Here is a 16,282-nt window from a genome sequence, read left to right on the forward strand (position 1 = left end):
GCTTGCACAGGATAGAGTAGCATGGAGAGCTGCATAAAAACCAGTCTCAGGACAGAAGACCACAACAACAGATCAGTTTGGTGTATTCACACAAATTGCGCTGAGTTATGCGGTAAATGGTTGTTATGTGTTTTTTCTATTCCCGTTTTGGGCACTTGGGTCACAGATGTCAGATGTTTCGAGCACATGAAACCTCCTGGTACATTAAAACTGTGTGCTGGACCGAGACTCAAACTTGGTGACTCAGCCTTTCACGGGCAAGTGCTCTACCGAGTGAACTAACCAAGCACTGCTCATAACCCATCCTCATAGCCTGACTTCAATCAGCAGCTGTGAGAATGGATTGTGAGTTGTGCTTGGGTAGCTCAGTTGGAAGAGCACTTGCCCATGAAGGGCAAAGCTGCCGAGTTCAAGGCCCTATCAGGCACACAGTTTCAATCTGACAGGAATTTTCATATCAGCATACACTCTGATGCACAGTGAAAATTTAATTCTAGTTATAACCCCACGCTGAGCAGTCATATTTCTTTGTATCTTGTATTCATCTTCAGAGGCTGCTACTTTTTTATGGGTTGCTGTAAGTCTTTTCATTTGCAGTGTGTCTAGTGTTTTGGTTATGTTCAATAACTGTGGTATGTGAGGTTGTGTTACAGTCAACAACAATTGTTCGGTTATAAATTCTCTGGTGTATGTTTGAAAACTGGCTGCAGGTACTAATGCTTCGTTCGAATCGATGGGAAACTCTGCTCTGGCGGATGAGTTTTTCCTCCTCCATTGAGTGTCGCCCTTTCTGAGATGGCTGCACAATCTGTCTCAAGGTGGGGAGGGAAGTGATACACACTTACTGATGTATACTGCGGACCAGTTACGGTTCCTGCTACTAGCAACTGTACTCTGGGACATTGCTTGTAAGTAGAAGATGACTACATAATTCACTGGGTTGTTTTCCTCTAAGCCAACAGCAGCTGCCATAGCAACAGGTGACACAAGCCGTCCAGATATGCAGCATGCGTGTCATGGTAAACAGTGGTGCAGCCTCAGACATCAATTCGCTACCACAAGGTCATGTTTCCGTATTACGTCTTACCAGTATTTATCCGCTGACGGATATTTAGGTCACTGCTCATCCACTTAGTGGTCAGTTACACTCCACGGTCCACATTGAGTGGTCGACACTACCTGGACTTCCATCATCCACTACTGAGGACACTGCTTCAATGCAATTGCATGCTGACTGCTCCTAAGATCACAGCCTCATGAGACTGGGTTATTTCTCATTCTCGGTACCCTTCCACTCTTTGGTTGACCGCTCATCAGCCACCGCACCGCAGGACAAGGTCATTAATCCTCCTCAGCACCTACTATGGCTTTCATGGTCTTTGTCATTGTGAGCATGTTCCAGGGAATGTCAGTGATTGATATTTCAGTTGTAATCACGTAGTGTGGACCTTCATGCCCAGAAACTATACTGTGTTCAGTTATAGGTTAATAAACAAATAGTTGTTACTGCATCTCTTGGTAACAGGCATTCCATCCACCATTCGATCTTCTGTTCTTCAATTAGTGCTGACTTCCCGTCTGAGCTCTTTACGATCATTAAATTGCTTCTCTTTTCTCCAAAGGTTTCTTTAGGTTTCCTACAGGTGGCACCTAAAGCTTTGCATTTCTCCTCTATTCATGTTTTGCATTTTGTACCTTCTATCAATTTCATTTTTCAGATGTCTGTATCCAGTTTCAGTTGATTCATTTGCTGCATTTTTATATCTTCTCATTTCATCAGTCAATGGAAAGTCCAGACTGGAATAAAAATAATATTATGAAAAGGATAGACTGCTACTCACCATAGAGAGGAAGCAATGAGCTGCCAACAGATACAATGAAAAGACTGCTAAAAGTGCTGGCTCTCAGCCAAAAGGCCTTCATCGGAAACAGAGAACAAACACCCACACCCACACCCACCCACCCACCCACCAACCAACCAACCAACCAACCAAACCCCTCCCCCCCCCCCCCCCCCCCCCCACACACACAAGACCACTGCCTCCGGCGCTGTGACTGGTCCGCAAACTGCATCTGTGTCTGACAGGAACAGAAATCTAAGGTGGGTGGTAGGTGGTGGATGCAACAAGGAGGCATGGGGCCAGGAAGAGAAAGGATTGCGGAACTGTGCAGGGACACAGTTGGGACACGATAGGGCTGCTAGATGCAGAGTCAGAAGATGGCGGGAGGGGGAGGGGGGGCAAGGAGTGAAAAAAGAGAGAAGTGGAGAAAGGGAAAGGACTAGCGGGTGCACTGAAGCAGAATAAAAGGCATGTATCAGTTGGAGTGGGTACAAGGAAGGGACAGGTGGTGGAAGACAGGTATTAGCGATGGTTGAGGTCAGGTATCTACCCCCCCCCCCCCCCCCCCTTTCCTCCCTTCCCAGCCACCTGATTCTGCACCTAGCAGCCCTATTCTGGTCCTCACCATATCCCATCACATTCCAACATGCTCCCACAAGCAGCACACCAACTCCCCCCATCCCCACCCTGCTATTCCTCCCCCTCCCTGCTCCATGCCTCCCTCTTTCCTCCCCCATCCTCCTCAGACTGCTGTTCCATCCAACAAAGCTGCAGTCCGCAATCCGGCCACAAAAACCAGAGAAGCAATCATCTATGTGAGATGTGTGTATGCGAATGTGTGTGTTTTTTGTATGGAGTATGGCATGCCTTTTGCACAGATGATTTTTTAATTATTTTCACACGTCTTTGAACTGTTGTAATAATCTTCAATAAAGTGATCAGCATAATGCCTTTACTTGTGGTCAGCCACTGATGTTAAACTATTAACCGATGGAGCAAATACACTTGTTCTCATTCAAAAACACAATTTTTCCCTCCCACAGGCTTCCAAATAAATTATCTGCACTAAATGGTCTCATAATACGAAAGTTAAAACAATGTTTTCAGGTCAGACATTAGAGTATATTTGTAACAGCAATTCACTGAATAAAGAAGTAGATGATGCAAGAACTTACTTGAGCATACAGGCGAACACTGAAGTGCTGTCCCATGCAAAAGGGAAATATTTCACTCATGCTCTTGTCTACAAAGTTCTCTTTGTCTAATTTATCATCAAGGGTTTGTGCCAGGAACATCACAACAGCTGTAAAAGAACACAGGCTACCAGTCCTCTTCTCACAAGCCTGTTGAAGAAATGTGCTACATTTCAGCAAATTGTATAGTCAACTTTTAAAATATGAATATAAATTATTTCCAAAGTACCCTGCAATGAAACAAAGACAGAAAGGAATTTGAATGAAAATATTGGCACATACATAACTGGTGACACAATTATTAGAATTTGGAACGACTGTTGGGGACCCTTAAGATGGAATAACAAGAAGATGACTTTATTCTAGAACTGAAGAGGAAATGTGACAAGGATCATTTTAAACACAAATATTGCACTTCAAAAATGTGTGAAATCTTATGGGACTGCTAAGGTCATCAGTCCCTAAGCTTACACACTACTTAACCTAAATTATCCTAAGGACAAACACACATACACCCATGCCCGCGGGAAGACTCAAACCTCTGCCGGGACCAGCCGCAAAGTCCATGACTGCAGCGCCTTAGACCGCTCGGCTAATCCCATGCGGCTAAATATTGGACTTCAGTGTGAGATGATTGGGCACACTGTATTTAATATGTTTTCAGCAACTGACTTAGTAATGATTTTGATTTCCACTAGCTATGTTGTTCATGGCAGTGACCTGCCTAGTTTATGTCAAACTAATGCAAAAACTAATACATAAAAATTATCTCTATCTGTAATTTCATTTTACAACTCTCTTCTGTTACTTTAAGTACAAAGAAGCATTTGACATTAGTTAAAAAAGTTCCTTAATTATTTGTACCATTTACATGCTTTTATTCATTTGTGGGGGACACACAAAATGTCATTTTTTTTACCTCTTACCTAGCTTCTACTGGTACATAGTCAATACACTGTAATGCTTAACTACAATAATTATAGTAATAAGAATTTTTCCATAAAATGTTCTGTATTACTGTTGCAACTTTTTATAGGTGAACAATACAAAAGTACTGAATTATGATGAGTGGATTAACTGTTTTGTATTCATTTACTGATCTGCTTTTGTTGTCCTTTTTTATTTTCCAGGCACTTGGAAAACTGATTTAATAAAATTTCCAAACTCAAAAGAAAAACCGAAGAAACAGAAAAATGATTTAATGTTTCTTATTCGTCTGAAGGGCACTGTCAGTACAGGAGCCCAGTTCTAAACACTGTTTGCCAAGTTCTAAGCCAACAAAACAGAATTCCAATGGTTCAATGTTCAAATCATACACTCTTTTATAAACCCACCTCTTTCAGTTTTAGCCACATGTCATCAATTAGCTTGCGGTGGCGAAATAGAATCGTAACCAGCAACCATTCTTGTTGATGACGCACACTTGGTTGATGATTCTCCTTGTGCAGACTCTCATATAGCCATGATGCAAGTTTGAGATCAGCATCCTATATATGCAGGATTAATTTGGTGAGTGCTTCCCATTATTTGGATAAGCAATTGTTAACGGCAGATTATGGTAAGAGTAAAAACAATGGAAAACATGGAGTATAGTACTCAAAGTCACATTTCATCATTTCATTTCTCAGGATTTAATTCTGCAAATGCTATGTGATGTCATCAATTTCTTGCAGCTGTTAAGAAATGTAACTAATGAAACTGCAACAACATGTTCACTGGAATCATATTATTCTTTTACTTAATGGGCTGCCTTTGTTTTTGGGGAAGAGACAGTTAACATGAACCGCTTCCCCTTCCGTTACCCATTTTAATTCATTGTTCAACCTCCTAGAATGGCCTATACCTGCTAACTTCCGACCCTAGGCACACCCTTTGTACTCTGTATATTGAAATATATCCTCTTTATCGTACTTAATTTCCTGTTTTGTCATTTAACAGCAGCCCTGGATCCTGACCGCTCGACCTCCTGAACACTGCCGCCACAAGGCATATTTAACAACCTTCTTCCCCCTTCCCTGCCATTTTATACATTAACATTGCTGTCAGAAGTTTCTCTCCCCACCCCCAAACCACATACTCTTTTACAAATTGGTGTCAGGAGTGGGATGTAACAATTATATCCCCCCTTCCTGGCATGAACTCTTTTACAAGACAAAGTCTTTGCTAAACGTAGGATGCTGTGCATGTCACAGTCTATAGGGTTCAAATGGCTCTGAGCACTATGGGACTCAACTTCTGAGATCGTTAGTCCAGTCTATAGGGTATTCCACAAATAAACCTACAGTGAGAGTTGTGATGTCGAGTAGTCTGTCACTGTCTGATGAATAGAAAGAAATTCTCAAACTTATCTTCCTCTCATTTATGATTAGACTCGGACTGTGCCCCATCAAGATTGTACTTTTTCATGTAGAGGACTCAACATATGGAAACATTAAATTGTGTGTGTGCTAATGCTCTCTGGTTGTTCATCCAAATCACTGGGAGTGTTATTATCAGAATTAAGGAGCTTCAATGAAGCTGTATGAAAAGATAGGAAATAGGAATTGATTGAAACATGTTGCAAGTGACCCAGAAGTTGCTTACTGATGAGTATTTCACATAAACAATTTCTCAAATCCACAACCTGTAGCTCAGCCTGAGGTTGAGGTGTCTTCCCTTTATATATAGAGGCTCAACATTCAACTGAAAGATCACTGGAGCATGCCTAGAGTTTACAACAGCACAGTACTAGTATCACTGACTAGTCTCCAGTTCAGTTGTTCAAAGTTTGACAAAACTAAATCCAGTCATTTTTGATTGAGTGTGTATTTAACATTGCTCAGAAGCACATTTGGCTCTAAAATGTGATGGATGTAGTGGTGAGGAAAGTAGGCTTTCATATGCATGGGGTAAATGCAATGAGAGGGAGAGGAGTGGAAATCTTATTCTCAAGATACGTAAGACACAGAAATAATGCAATAAAATTATAATGCTTGCAGTTCTATATCAAATTAATAGTTATTATCCCCTTTAAATTATCATTCACATACTATCGTACCAGCAATGTAAGCGAATGGGGAAACAGATTGCACAAATAAAGGAGAAAATGCATGAAGGGGACAAAGAATTATGAAAGAACTGTTGGAAGAAAACAGAAAAATAGTAGAAAAAGAGAAAATAAAACAGAAAACGGGGGTATTGATGAATGAATGTTAATAAAACTTGAAAATAAACAAATACGCACTTGCCACTATTACTGAGAATCGGTAAAAAGTTTTCGTGGCAGAAGATATTACAAATTACTGCAAAGTGTGTGATTTTGTTTCTTCATGCTCACTATGGTACTGAAACTTGTACATGTAGTTGGTACAATGTATGAAGATAGGGACACATGTAACTGCCACTTCACACCAGAACTGAAACAGCAATCAAACCAGAGGGTCAGAGGCGGTGACCCTACATAAAAAAAGGTACAAAGTTGACTGTATCTCCCGGAAAGATTATGCCCACTGTCTTCTGGCCTACATAGCCAAATGGTTAGCAATCACTGCTTTCAGTGCAGAAGGACCCAGGTTTGATTCCTGATACCTCACCAGATTTTTTTTCTGAGGTACTAAGGTCTGTAACTGGGTCCACTCAGCCTCGTGAGGCCAAAAGAGGCATAGCTGGATTAAAGAAGCAGTAGCACCAAAGGATTCATCTACTGGCGATAACAGCTGGAGGAATTGGTGACATATTGATCACATGCCTCTCGGTCATAGATCATTCTTCGTACTGTCAAGCAGGCAGTAGCCGGACAGTCAGAGCAGGCCTCAGGTTTAACCCTAAGTGGCGTTTACCTTTTACATATTCTGGTTTCATAGAAGGTAAAAGGGATTCTTCTTACTGATTATCATGTAATAGATAAAACAAAAACTGATAAATACTACACAATTATTATGCGTTATTTACACGAACAAATACATGAGAAGAGGCTCACATTGCAATAGGGAAAAAATAATAAAAAATAAATAAATTTGTAGATGGAAAGTGTTTTGAGTTTGATACAAAGCCATAGCATGTGTTTTACATACCTTCGAGATTATACTTCAGGGATGAAGTGTACTTGCTGGAAATAAATTAGACAGAGTGCAATGACCTAAAAGTTTGAAAGTTTTGTCACTTTTAACATTGAGACATCACAAAATGACACTTGCTAACATTTTGAAAATAAATTACCAATGCTTTATTTATCACTCAAACAATGTGAAATCTGGAGGTTATATTACTCTGTAGTATAAGAATTGCAGGGAGAAAATCTCATACCTTTAGGTAAAACCATCAATGCAGGGGAGAAACAGTTCACCATTACACTGAATATCACATAAAGGGAAAGGACATGGGCTCTCTCTTCCAAATTTTCATGTAGCCAGAGTGAAAAATTCAGCAGATGTTCCCAAAGCAGACTTAGGACTGTTGAGGTATCAGATATGCTATAAGAGAAAGCCAGAGATGCTGAGATGCTCAAAGTAAAAGAACTTGATCTGGGGTTAAAGTCCACTGCACTCTAGGGGACAAACGCTGGGAACTAAGATTACAGATATTCTTCTAAGATTCTCATTAGAAATTAAGTGTGCCCATTATTTCAATCGCACAGCTACATCAATTCTTCAAGAGAATCTAAATCTGGAAGACTGAAATATCTACATCTACAACTACAGTGACTGACAAAGTGTAACAACACACAGTATCTTAGTATCACTGGCAACAAAGCCACTGGCTGTCATGGGCTTTCTTTCAGTTTTCCTTTAATCCGGCCTGGTGGCGATCCCAAAAACTCTAACAGTACTCAAGAATGGGCTGCATAAGTATTCTATACATGGTCTCCTTTGTAGACGAGGTACACTTCCCTAAAATTCTTCCAATAAACTTAAGTCAACAATTCGCCTTCCGCATTACCGTCCTTACGTGCTTGTTCTGTGCCACATTCACTTTGTAACATTCTGCCTAGACATTTAACTGACGTGACTGCGTCAAGCACCAGACAACTAATACTGTATTGAAACATTACAGGATTGTTTTTCCTACTCACCCACATTAACTGACATTTTTCTACATTTAGATCAAGCTGCCATTCTTCACCCCAATTCTATCAAAATCATCCTGTCCAGTGATACAGTCGCTGAACGATAATACTATCCCACATAATACAGTGTCCTTTTCCCTTATACTACACTGTCATCTGCAAACAGTTGCACTTTGCTGCTCACCCTATCTGTCAGATCATTAATTATGTACATAGAGACCAAGCACACACAGCAAGGAAATTGCCAGCAAGACTGAAACATGCAGAAACATTGTATGTTCCTGAAGAACTGGCTCCTGGATGAAGATTCAAAAAAGATGTGTTTGAAATTCTTGATCTCCTTCTGAATGAGAATGATCAAAGGTTGAACTAATGGAATCTTAAGCACCTACCCCATCTTGAAGATGTAGCTGTTATGTCCTTCAAAACAAATACATCTACATGATGTTTGGAAGAGTTGCTCTGAGCACACACAGCAGACTTTATAAGATAGACAGGCCTCAGGCACACCTTAAATGCTGTGAACCATTATAACTGGTGTACAACCTTATATCTCGTATTGTATGACAACTTCTTGCTGAATGTGGCAATGTTAAAAAACTGATCCAAAAGTTATTTGCCTGATCAATCTGATCACAAAAATTCCAGTATCTCAGCATCCTCCAAGGTCATTCAGTACCTTGTGACAACTTAAAACTTGCCTTGGATCAACAAGACTTGGTCAAGACTCACCCATCTATTCCTCCTCCACGTTCACCAAGCCAAGGCTGGGAAATTAATATTATGGATGTCATGAAAGAATTTGTTTCAGAAACAGAGAAAAGGAAAATTACATTTGCAAATTGTGTGTGAAATTTTTGGAGTCTAAAAAGAAACAAAATAAATTCATTCCCCTTTTCCAGAGAGACTACATTTTTCCTTTTTCCATTAGATTTTACACTTTCTGTAAACTATTATTATTATTATTATTATAAGGTTTAGCTCAACTAGTGTCTTCCCAGCTATATATCTTTTTCAAAATTAAAAGAATGAAATTGTTTCCACGAGGAAGGACCTATAAAATCTAGTACATATTTTTTACAGTGGAACGTCACTTAATGAGCACCTCCCAAAATGTGCAATTCGCATAACAAGCAAAAGAAATTATAAAAAAATTAATCACTTAAAGAGCATAACGAATGACAATGATTTAGTGTGATGTCGTCAGCCATTGCATGCAGTGGGGGAAATGTTCAATAATATGAACACCTTTCATCGTCGGCAGCGGCATATGAACAATGACTTTAATACATACTGCAGTCTAGGTTTAGCGCTCTTTCTGCTACCACCTCAGCGCAGCTTGTGATCACACATTTTTCTAAACTTGTGTTCACGTAGTGCTTTTTTTTTTGTGTGCAAATTTTGATAACCTACATAGAAATGCCCCAAAGATAAAGCCACAGGAAGACAGCCATAAGAGAAAGAAAATGATCTTAAAAAAGAAACATAAAATCATTGACAAATGTGAATGTGGTGTGAGCATTGCTGATTTAGCCCGCACATACAACTGGTTTACATCAACTATTTGCACTACCCTCAAAAACAAGAGCAAGATTAAGGAGCTACATGCTTCAAAAGGAGTGACAAGAGTATCTACACAACACTTTCATATTCTGGAAAATGTTGAAAGGTTGCTCCTTATATGGATAAGGGGAAGGAGGAGGGGGGTAAGGGGGAGGGGGAAGTGGGAAGGGGATGGGGGAGGAGGGGAAGGTAACAGCTTAGCAGCAATCTTCTGGCACAATAAGAGAAATGCTGAAGGCAGAGGAATTGGTTGCATCCTACACTGAAAATCACCACCCAAATACAGCAGTGGCTACGGGCACTACAAATTTATTTGACGATAATGCTGTGTCGCATTTTCGCCAAGTGTTGAAGCATTAGCGGAAACAAATGACTATAAATAGCTTCCTAGTCAAAAAGAATTAGTAGCGTATCATGAATAATAATGTACATAATTCTGTGTGTATAATTTTCTTTCAATAAATGGAATGACTAAGATAAAACTGCACTTTTTCTTCATGGAATGCATTATCATATTTTACATTAATTTACATGGGATAAATTGCTTTGCTTAATGAGTGTTTCACACTACAAGCAATATTCTGGAATGAATCATGTCTGCTATGTCTACATCTACATCTACATCTACATTGATACTCCGCAAGCCACCCAACGGTGTGTGGCGGAGGGCACTTTACGTGCCACTGTCATTACCTCCCTTTCCTGTTCCAGTCGCGTATGGTTCGCGGGAAGAACGACTGTCTGAAAGCCTCCGTGCGTGCTCTAATCTCTCTAATTTTACATTCGTGATCTCCTCGGGAAGTGTAAGTAGGGGGAAGCAATATATTCGATACCTCATCCAGAAACGCACCCTCTCGAAACCTGGCGAGCAAGCTACACCGCGATGCAGAGCGCCTCTCTTGCAGAGTCTGCCACTTGAGTTTATTAAACATCTCCGTAACGCTATCACGGTTACCAAATAACCCAGTGACAAAACGCGCCGCTCTTCTTTGGATCTTCTCTATCTCCTCCGTCAACCCGACCTGGTACGGATCCCACACTGATGAGCAATACTCAAGTATAGGTCGAACGAATGTTTTGTAAGCCACCTCCTTTGTTGATGGACTACATTTTCTAAGCACTCTCCCAATGAATCTCAACCTGGTACCCGCCTTACCAACAATTAATTTTATATGATCATTCCACTTCAAATCGTTCCGTACGCATACTCCCAGATATTTTACAGAAGTAACTGCTACCAGTGTTTGTTCCGCTATCATATAATCATACAATAAAGGATCCTTCTTTCTATGTATTCGCAATACATTACATTTGTCTATGTTAAGGGTCAGTTGCCACTCCCTGTACCAAGTGCCTATCCGCTGCAGATCTTCCTGTATTTCGCTACAATTTTCTAATGCAGCAACTTCTCTGTATACTACAGCATCATCCGCGAAAAGCCGCATGGAACTTCCGACACTATCTACTAAGTCATTTATATATATTGTGAAAAGCAATGGTCCCATAACACTCCCCTGTGGCACGCCAGAGGTTACTTTAACGTCTGTAGACGTCTCTCCATTGATAACAACATGCTGTGTTCTGTTTGCTAAAAACTCTTCAATCCAGCCACACAGCTGGTCTGATATTCCGTAGGCTCTTACTTTGTTTATCAGGCGACAGTGCGGAACTGTATCGAACGCCTTCCGGAAGTCAAGAAAAATAGCATCTACCTGGGAGCCTGTGATGTTCCACTGTATTTTCAATATTATTGAATTGTTTCTTTTTGGAGAGCAATGTAGCACTGATTGTCTAACACATCTTCTCCCACAACATTGGTCTCCATATGTGCTTAATGGTTTTGCTGAAAGATGTATGTCTAATTCATATAAGGCAAAATCTGTGAAAATGGCTGGGGGGAAAAAAAAGAGGTACACCACTGATCACATATGCTATATTTGTAGCCTGAGAAGAAAAGAGAAGGAAGGAAAACCTGATTTCGGTAGATCAATATTCAGAACTATCATCTGCCTCCTGCCATCAGCAAATGAATTTTCCAAGTTTCTGGATTGAACGAAAATATAATTATTTTAAAATGTAACATGGAGAGTGATATAGTAATATGGTTTTACTTACGTATGACAGGTAAGGTTCCAAAACTAACAAAACCTGCATAAGTCGATTCTTCAAGCGATGATGATGAGAGTCAGAGAAATATCGGGCTTTCTGAAGTTGACACTTGTCTTTCTGCAGCAGCATTTCAACTATTTGAATCGGGATATCTTGTCTCACTGAACATAAATCAAGCAAGATTTGTAATGCCCTGGCCCGAACTTCACCATCTGAGATGCAGGGCCTGAAAATCAAATATCAGGTTGTGAAGCTAATATTCACTGCCTGTCATAAAAATTGCAACGAAGGGGGCACATAATGAATATCAAACTGGCATGATGTCTGATGCATGCTGGGATATGCAAATGATTAGTATTTCAGTGCAACCACACAAAGCACGCCGTCTACAAAACTACAGGCCAGGCCTATCTCTAATGTCAGTCTGTTGCAGTATTTTGGGACATGTTTTATGGTCACTCATTAGGAGGAGGAGTGCTCATTGTAGTTGACAAAAACATTGTTTCTATTGAGGTCAAGTTTGAGCGTGACAGTGAAGTCATTTGGTCATGTATAATAGGTCTAGGAGAAACTACTTTAAATGGTGGATGTTTTTACTGGCCACCTGACTCTGCTGTGACAGACCTAGAGTCCTTCAAAGGATGTCTACAGTTAATAGGGCATAAATATCCAGATCATGCATTACTAGTTGAAAGGCGACTTTGATCTACCAACTGGGATGTCTATGGGATTCACTGCAGGGGGTACTGACAGACAATTTTGTGAAGAACTTTTGAACATGCTGTCCGAAAACTGTCTTGTGTGCTACTTCAGCAGCCCACATGTGGAAATACCTTAGACCTTGTAGCTACAAACAGGCTGGATCTTATTGACAACGTCAGTATAGAAACAGGTATTAGTGACCATGATGTCATTATAGCAACTATGGTTATGAAAGTTAATAGATCAGCTAAGAAGGCTAGAGGAATGTTTCTGCTAGAAACAGCAGATAAGCAGTTGTTAACATCTCACTTAGACAGCAAACTGACATCACATCTTACTGGTAAGATGGACATAGATGAATTATGGGTGAAGTTTACACAGATTGTAAATGGTACTCTGGAGAACTATGTGCCTAGTAAGTGGATTAAGTACAGAAGAGAGCCACCATGATTTAATAACAAGATTCTTGAACGTGAAATTTAAAACTTTGGTTTTTATTTTGCTATCTCCAACTGCGACACCAGACTGGTCAACAAGTGACTGGATGGAAGTGGTCAACAAGTGACTGGATGCAAGCCTTAGCCACAATTAGCGATTCGACATAGGGCCAGAATTTTCTTGGTTTCTCTGCAAAATGAAAACTGAAGTTTTAGATTTCGTGTTCAAGAAATTGTTCACACAGGAAAACATCACAAACGTATTGTTGTTTGACCACTGAACAGACTCCCACATGGACAACATAGTAATAAGAATCCCTGATGCAGAGAGACAACTGCAGGAGTTGAAAAGAAATGTCACCAGGTCTAAACGGAATCCCAATATGGTTTTTCAACTAGTACTCTATGGCACTGGCCCCTTACTTAGCTTGGCATTTATCATGAATCTCTTGCTCAGCACGAAGTCCTAAGTGACTGGAAAGCAGAGCAGGTGACTCCTGTATGTAAGAAGGGCAGAAGAATGGACCTGCAAAATTGTAGACCGATATCCCTAAGCTATGTTTGTTGAAGAATCCTTGAACATTGTCTCAGTTCGAATGTAATATGTAATATACAATCAGCATGGTTTTAGAAAGCATTGCCCATGTGAAACTCAGCTTGCCCATTTATCACACAATGTACTGCAAACTATTAATGAAGGGTAACAGGCAGATTCCATATTTCTAGATTACAGGAAAGTGTTTGACATGGTGTTTCATTGCAGGCTGTTAAAGAAGGTACAAGCATATGGAATACTCGAGTGTCCATCAGAGACAAGGGTTCATCAGGAGTGCCCCAGGGAAGTGTGATAAGACCACTATTATTCTCTATATACATAAATGATTTGGCGGTCAGTGTGGGCAGCAATCTGCGGTTATTTTCTGATAATACTGTGGTGTACAGTAAGGTGTTGAAGTTGACTGTAGTGACTGTAGGAGGATACAGGATGACTTAGATAAAATTTCTGGTTGATGTGATGAATGGCAGCTAGTTCTAAATGTAGAAAAATGTAAGTTAAGGTTGATGAGCAGGAAAGACAAAACCATAATGTTTGGATACAGTATTTGTAGTGTCCTGCTTGACACAATGGTTGACTTTTGTTTATTGGGAGAATTCTGGGAAAGTGTAGTTCAGCTGTAAAGGAGACCCCATACAGGAAATTAGTGTGACCTTCTCTTGTGTATGGCTCCAGTGTTTGGGATCCGTACCAGGTTGGATTAAAGAAAAACACTGAAGCAATTCGGAGGCGGGCTGCTACATTTGTTATTGGTAGGTTCGAACAACATGCAAGTGTTATGGAGATGCTTTGGGAACTCAAATGGGAATCCCTGGAGGGAAGGCAACATTGTTTTCGAGGAACACTACCAAAAAAATTTGGACAACTGGTACTGGAAGCTGACTGCAGGAAGATTCTGTGGCCTCCTACATACGCTGAGCATCAGGACCACGAAGAAAAGGTACAAGAAATTAGGGGTCATGTGGAGGCATATAGACAGTCATTGTTTCCTCATTTTATCTGCAAGTGGACCAGGAAAGGAAATGACTGGTAGTGGTTTGGGGTACCTTCTGCCATGAGCTGTAAGTTGGATTGTGGAGTATTGATGTAGATGTAGATATTATGACATTTCTGTAGGAACCATCATGGGTTCTGAAAACAACTATCATGACGAACTCAGCTTGTTCTGTTCATCCATGAGACCCAGAAAGCAGTAGACATAAGTGTCCAGATGGATTCCATGGCTTCAGAAAGGCATTTGATGGCTGTTCCGCACTGCTACCTAATGAAAAAAATAAGAGCATATGGAAATAAGATCAACTGTGTGGCTAGATTGAAGAGTTTCTAGAAAACAGAAAACAGCATGTAATTCTGAATCGAGAGAAGTCTACTGATGTAAAAGTAACTTTGGGAGTGCCCCAGGGGCGTTTTATAAGACCTTTACTTTTCACAATATATAGAATTGGCCTAGCAGATAATGTCAGAAGTTCCATGAGGCTTTTTGTGGATGCTGTTGTATACAGAAAAGTCACAACACTAGAAAATTATAATGAAATGCAGGAAGACCTGCACAGAATCAACGCTTTGTGAAGGGAATGATAACTGACCCTCAACATAAAGAAATGTAGTGTATTGCAAATAAACAGGCAGAAAGACCCTTTACTGTATAGTTAAAACATTGTAGAACCATAACTGGAAGCAGTTACTTCCATAAAATATTTAGGAGTTTGTATATGGAGTGATCTGAAGTGAAACAACCATGTAAAATTAATCACAAGTAAAACAGATGCCAGTCTGACAGTCACTGAAAGAATCCATCCGTATGGGATATGTACCAGATACGACTGACAGAGGAAATAGAACAGAGCCATAGATGAGCAGCATGTTTCATTACAGGTTCATTTAGTAAGCACAAAAGCATCACAGAGATGCTCTCTCAACTCCAGTGGCAGATGCTGCAAGAGAGGCAGTCTGCATCACATTAAGGTCTACTGTTAAAGTTCAAAGAGCATACAATATTAGGAGACTCAACAAATATATTGCTTCCTCCGACATATGTCTTGCGAAAAGACCATCAAGATAAAATTATGGAGATTTGAGTCAACAAAGAGGCCACGAACCATATGTTACTGTCATTCAGAAATTACATTTGAAAGTTGGTTTTTGTGTGTTGGAATTTTACAGCAGCAGGAATCTTGGCCTTTTGGGACTGAGGTTTATTGTTTGGTGATACTGATGCTTGTGTCAGTCAGGATCCTATGACTGTCATGTGAATATAGAATTGATGGCTTCAGGAGGGCCATACTCAACATCATGCAGATCTCCATGGCTAGGAGGATGGACATATTATTCTCTTGGCTATGCAGGACTGTACAGCTGTGACACATATCTTGAGTCAGGAAATGGCCTTTATTGCAGCAAGACAGATGAACGAGGTGTGAAATGTGTGGCAGGTGCTATTGAAGAAGATCGGAATGCGACTAGGAAGGAACTCTATGAAGCCACGGGAATTCCCACATCATCAATATTCCGTGTTCTGACAAACGATCGACCTCAGTTGCTTGAGGTTGGGCCGCTCATTCTCCACGAAAATGTTTGCCCACATATCAGCACTACTGTAGCCCAAAAATTGCACAAATACGGATGGGAAATGTTGCCACATTCTCCCTTCATCCCAGACATGAGTCCACCAGACTTTGAATTGTCCCCGAAGTTGAAAAAACCTATGTGTGGACATCATTATCTGGAAGAGCTTTCTACCACCATTACACAACCATTTGACATATGAACAGAAATGATGTCCTGGATGGAATAATAGGCTTCTGAGATATTAGGATTCAGTCATAAAGAAGCAGGGA

At 40.4% G+C, this 16,282-nt stretch overlaps 1 protein-coding gene across 1 annotated transcript in view; it reads right to left on the minus strand.

Annotated features, from left to right (window-relative positions):
• LOC124619696 (probable methyltransferase TARBP1) overlaps nt 1-16,282 on the minus strand; it is a 134,174-nt gene that overhangs the window by 94,548 nt on the left and 23,344 nt on the right. Inside the window, exons 4-6 of the mRNA XM_047146251.1 lie at nt 11,757-11,976; nt 4,369-4,521; nt 3,017-3,184 (exon numbers count right to left, since the gene is read on the minus strand). Coding sequence (XP_047002207.1) covers nt 3,017-3,184; nt 4,369-4,521; nt 11,757-11,976 — 541 coding nt within the window. The remainder of the gene's footprint in view (nt 1-3,016; nt 3,185-4,368; nt 4,522-11,756; nt 11,977-16,282) is intronic.

The sequence above is a fragment of the Schistocerca americana genome, chromosome 6, assembly GCF_021461395.2.
Source record: "Schistocerca americana isolate TAMUIC-IGC-003095 chromosome 6, iqSchAmer2.1, whole genome shotgun sequence".
Lineage (NCBI taxonomy): Eukaryota > Metazoa > Arthropoda > Insecta > Orthoptera > Acrididae > Schistocerca > Schistocerca americana.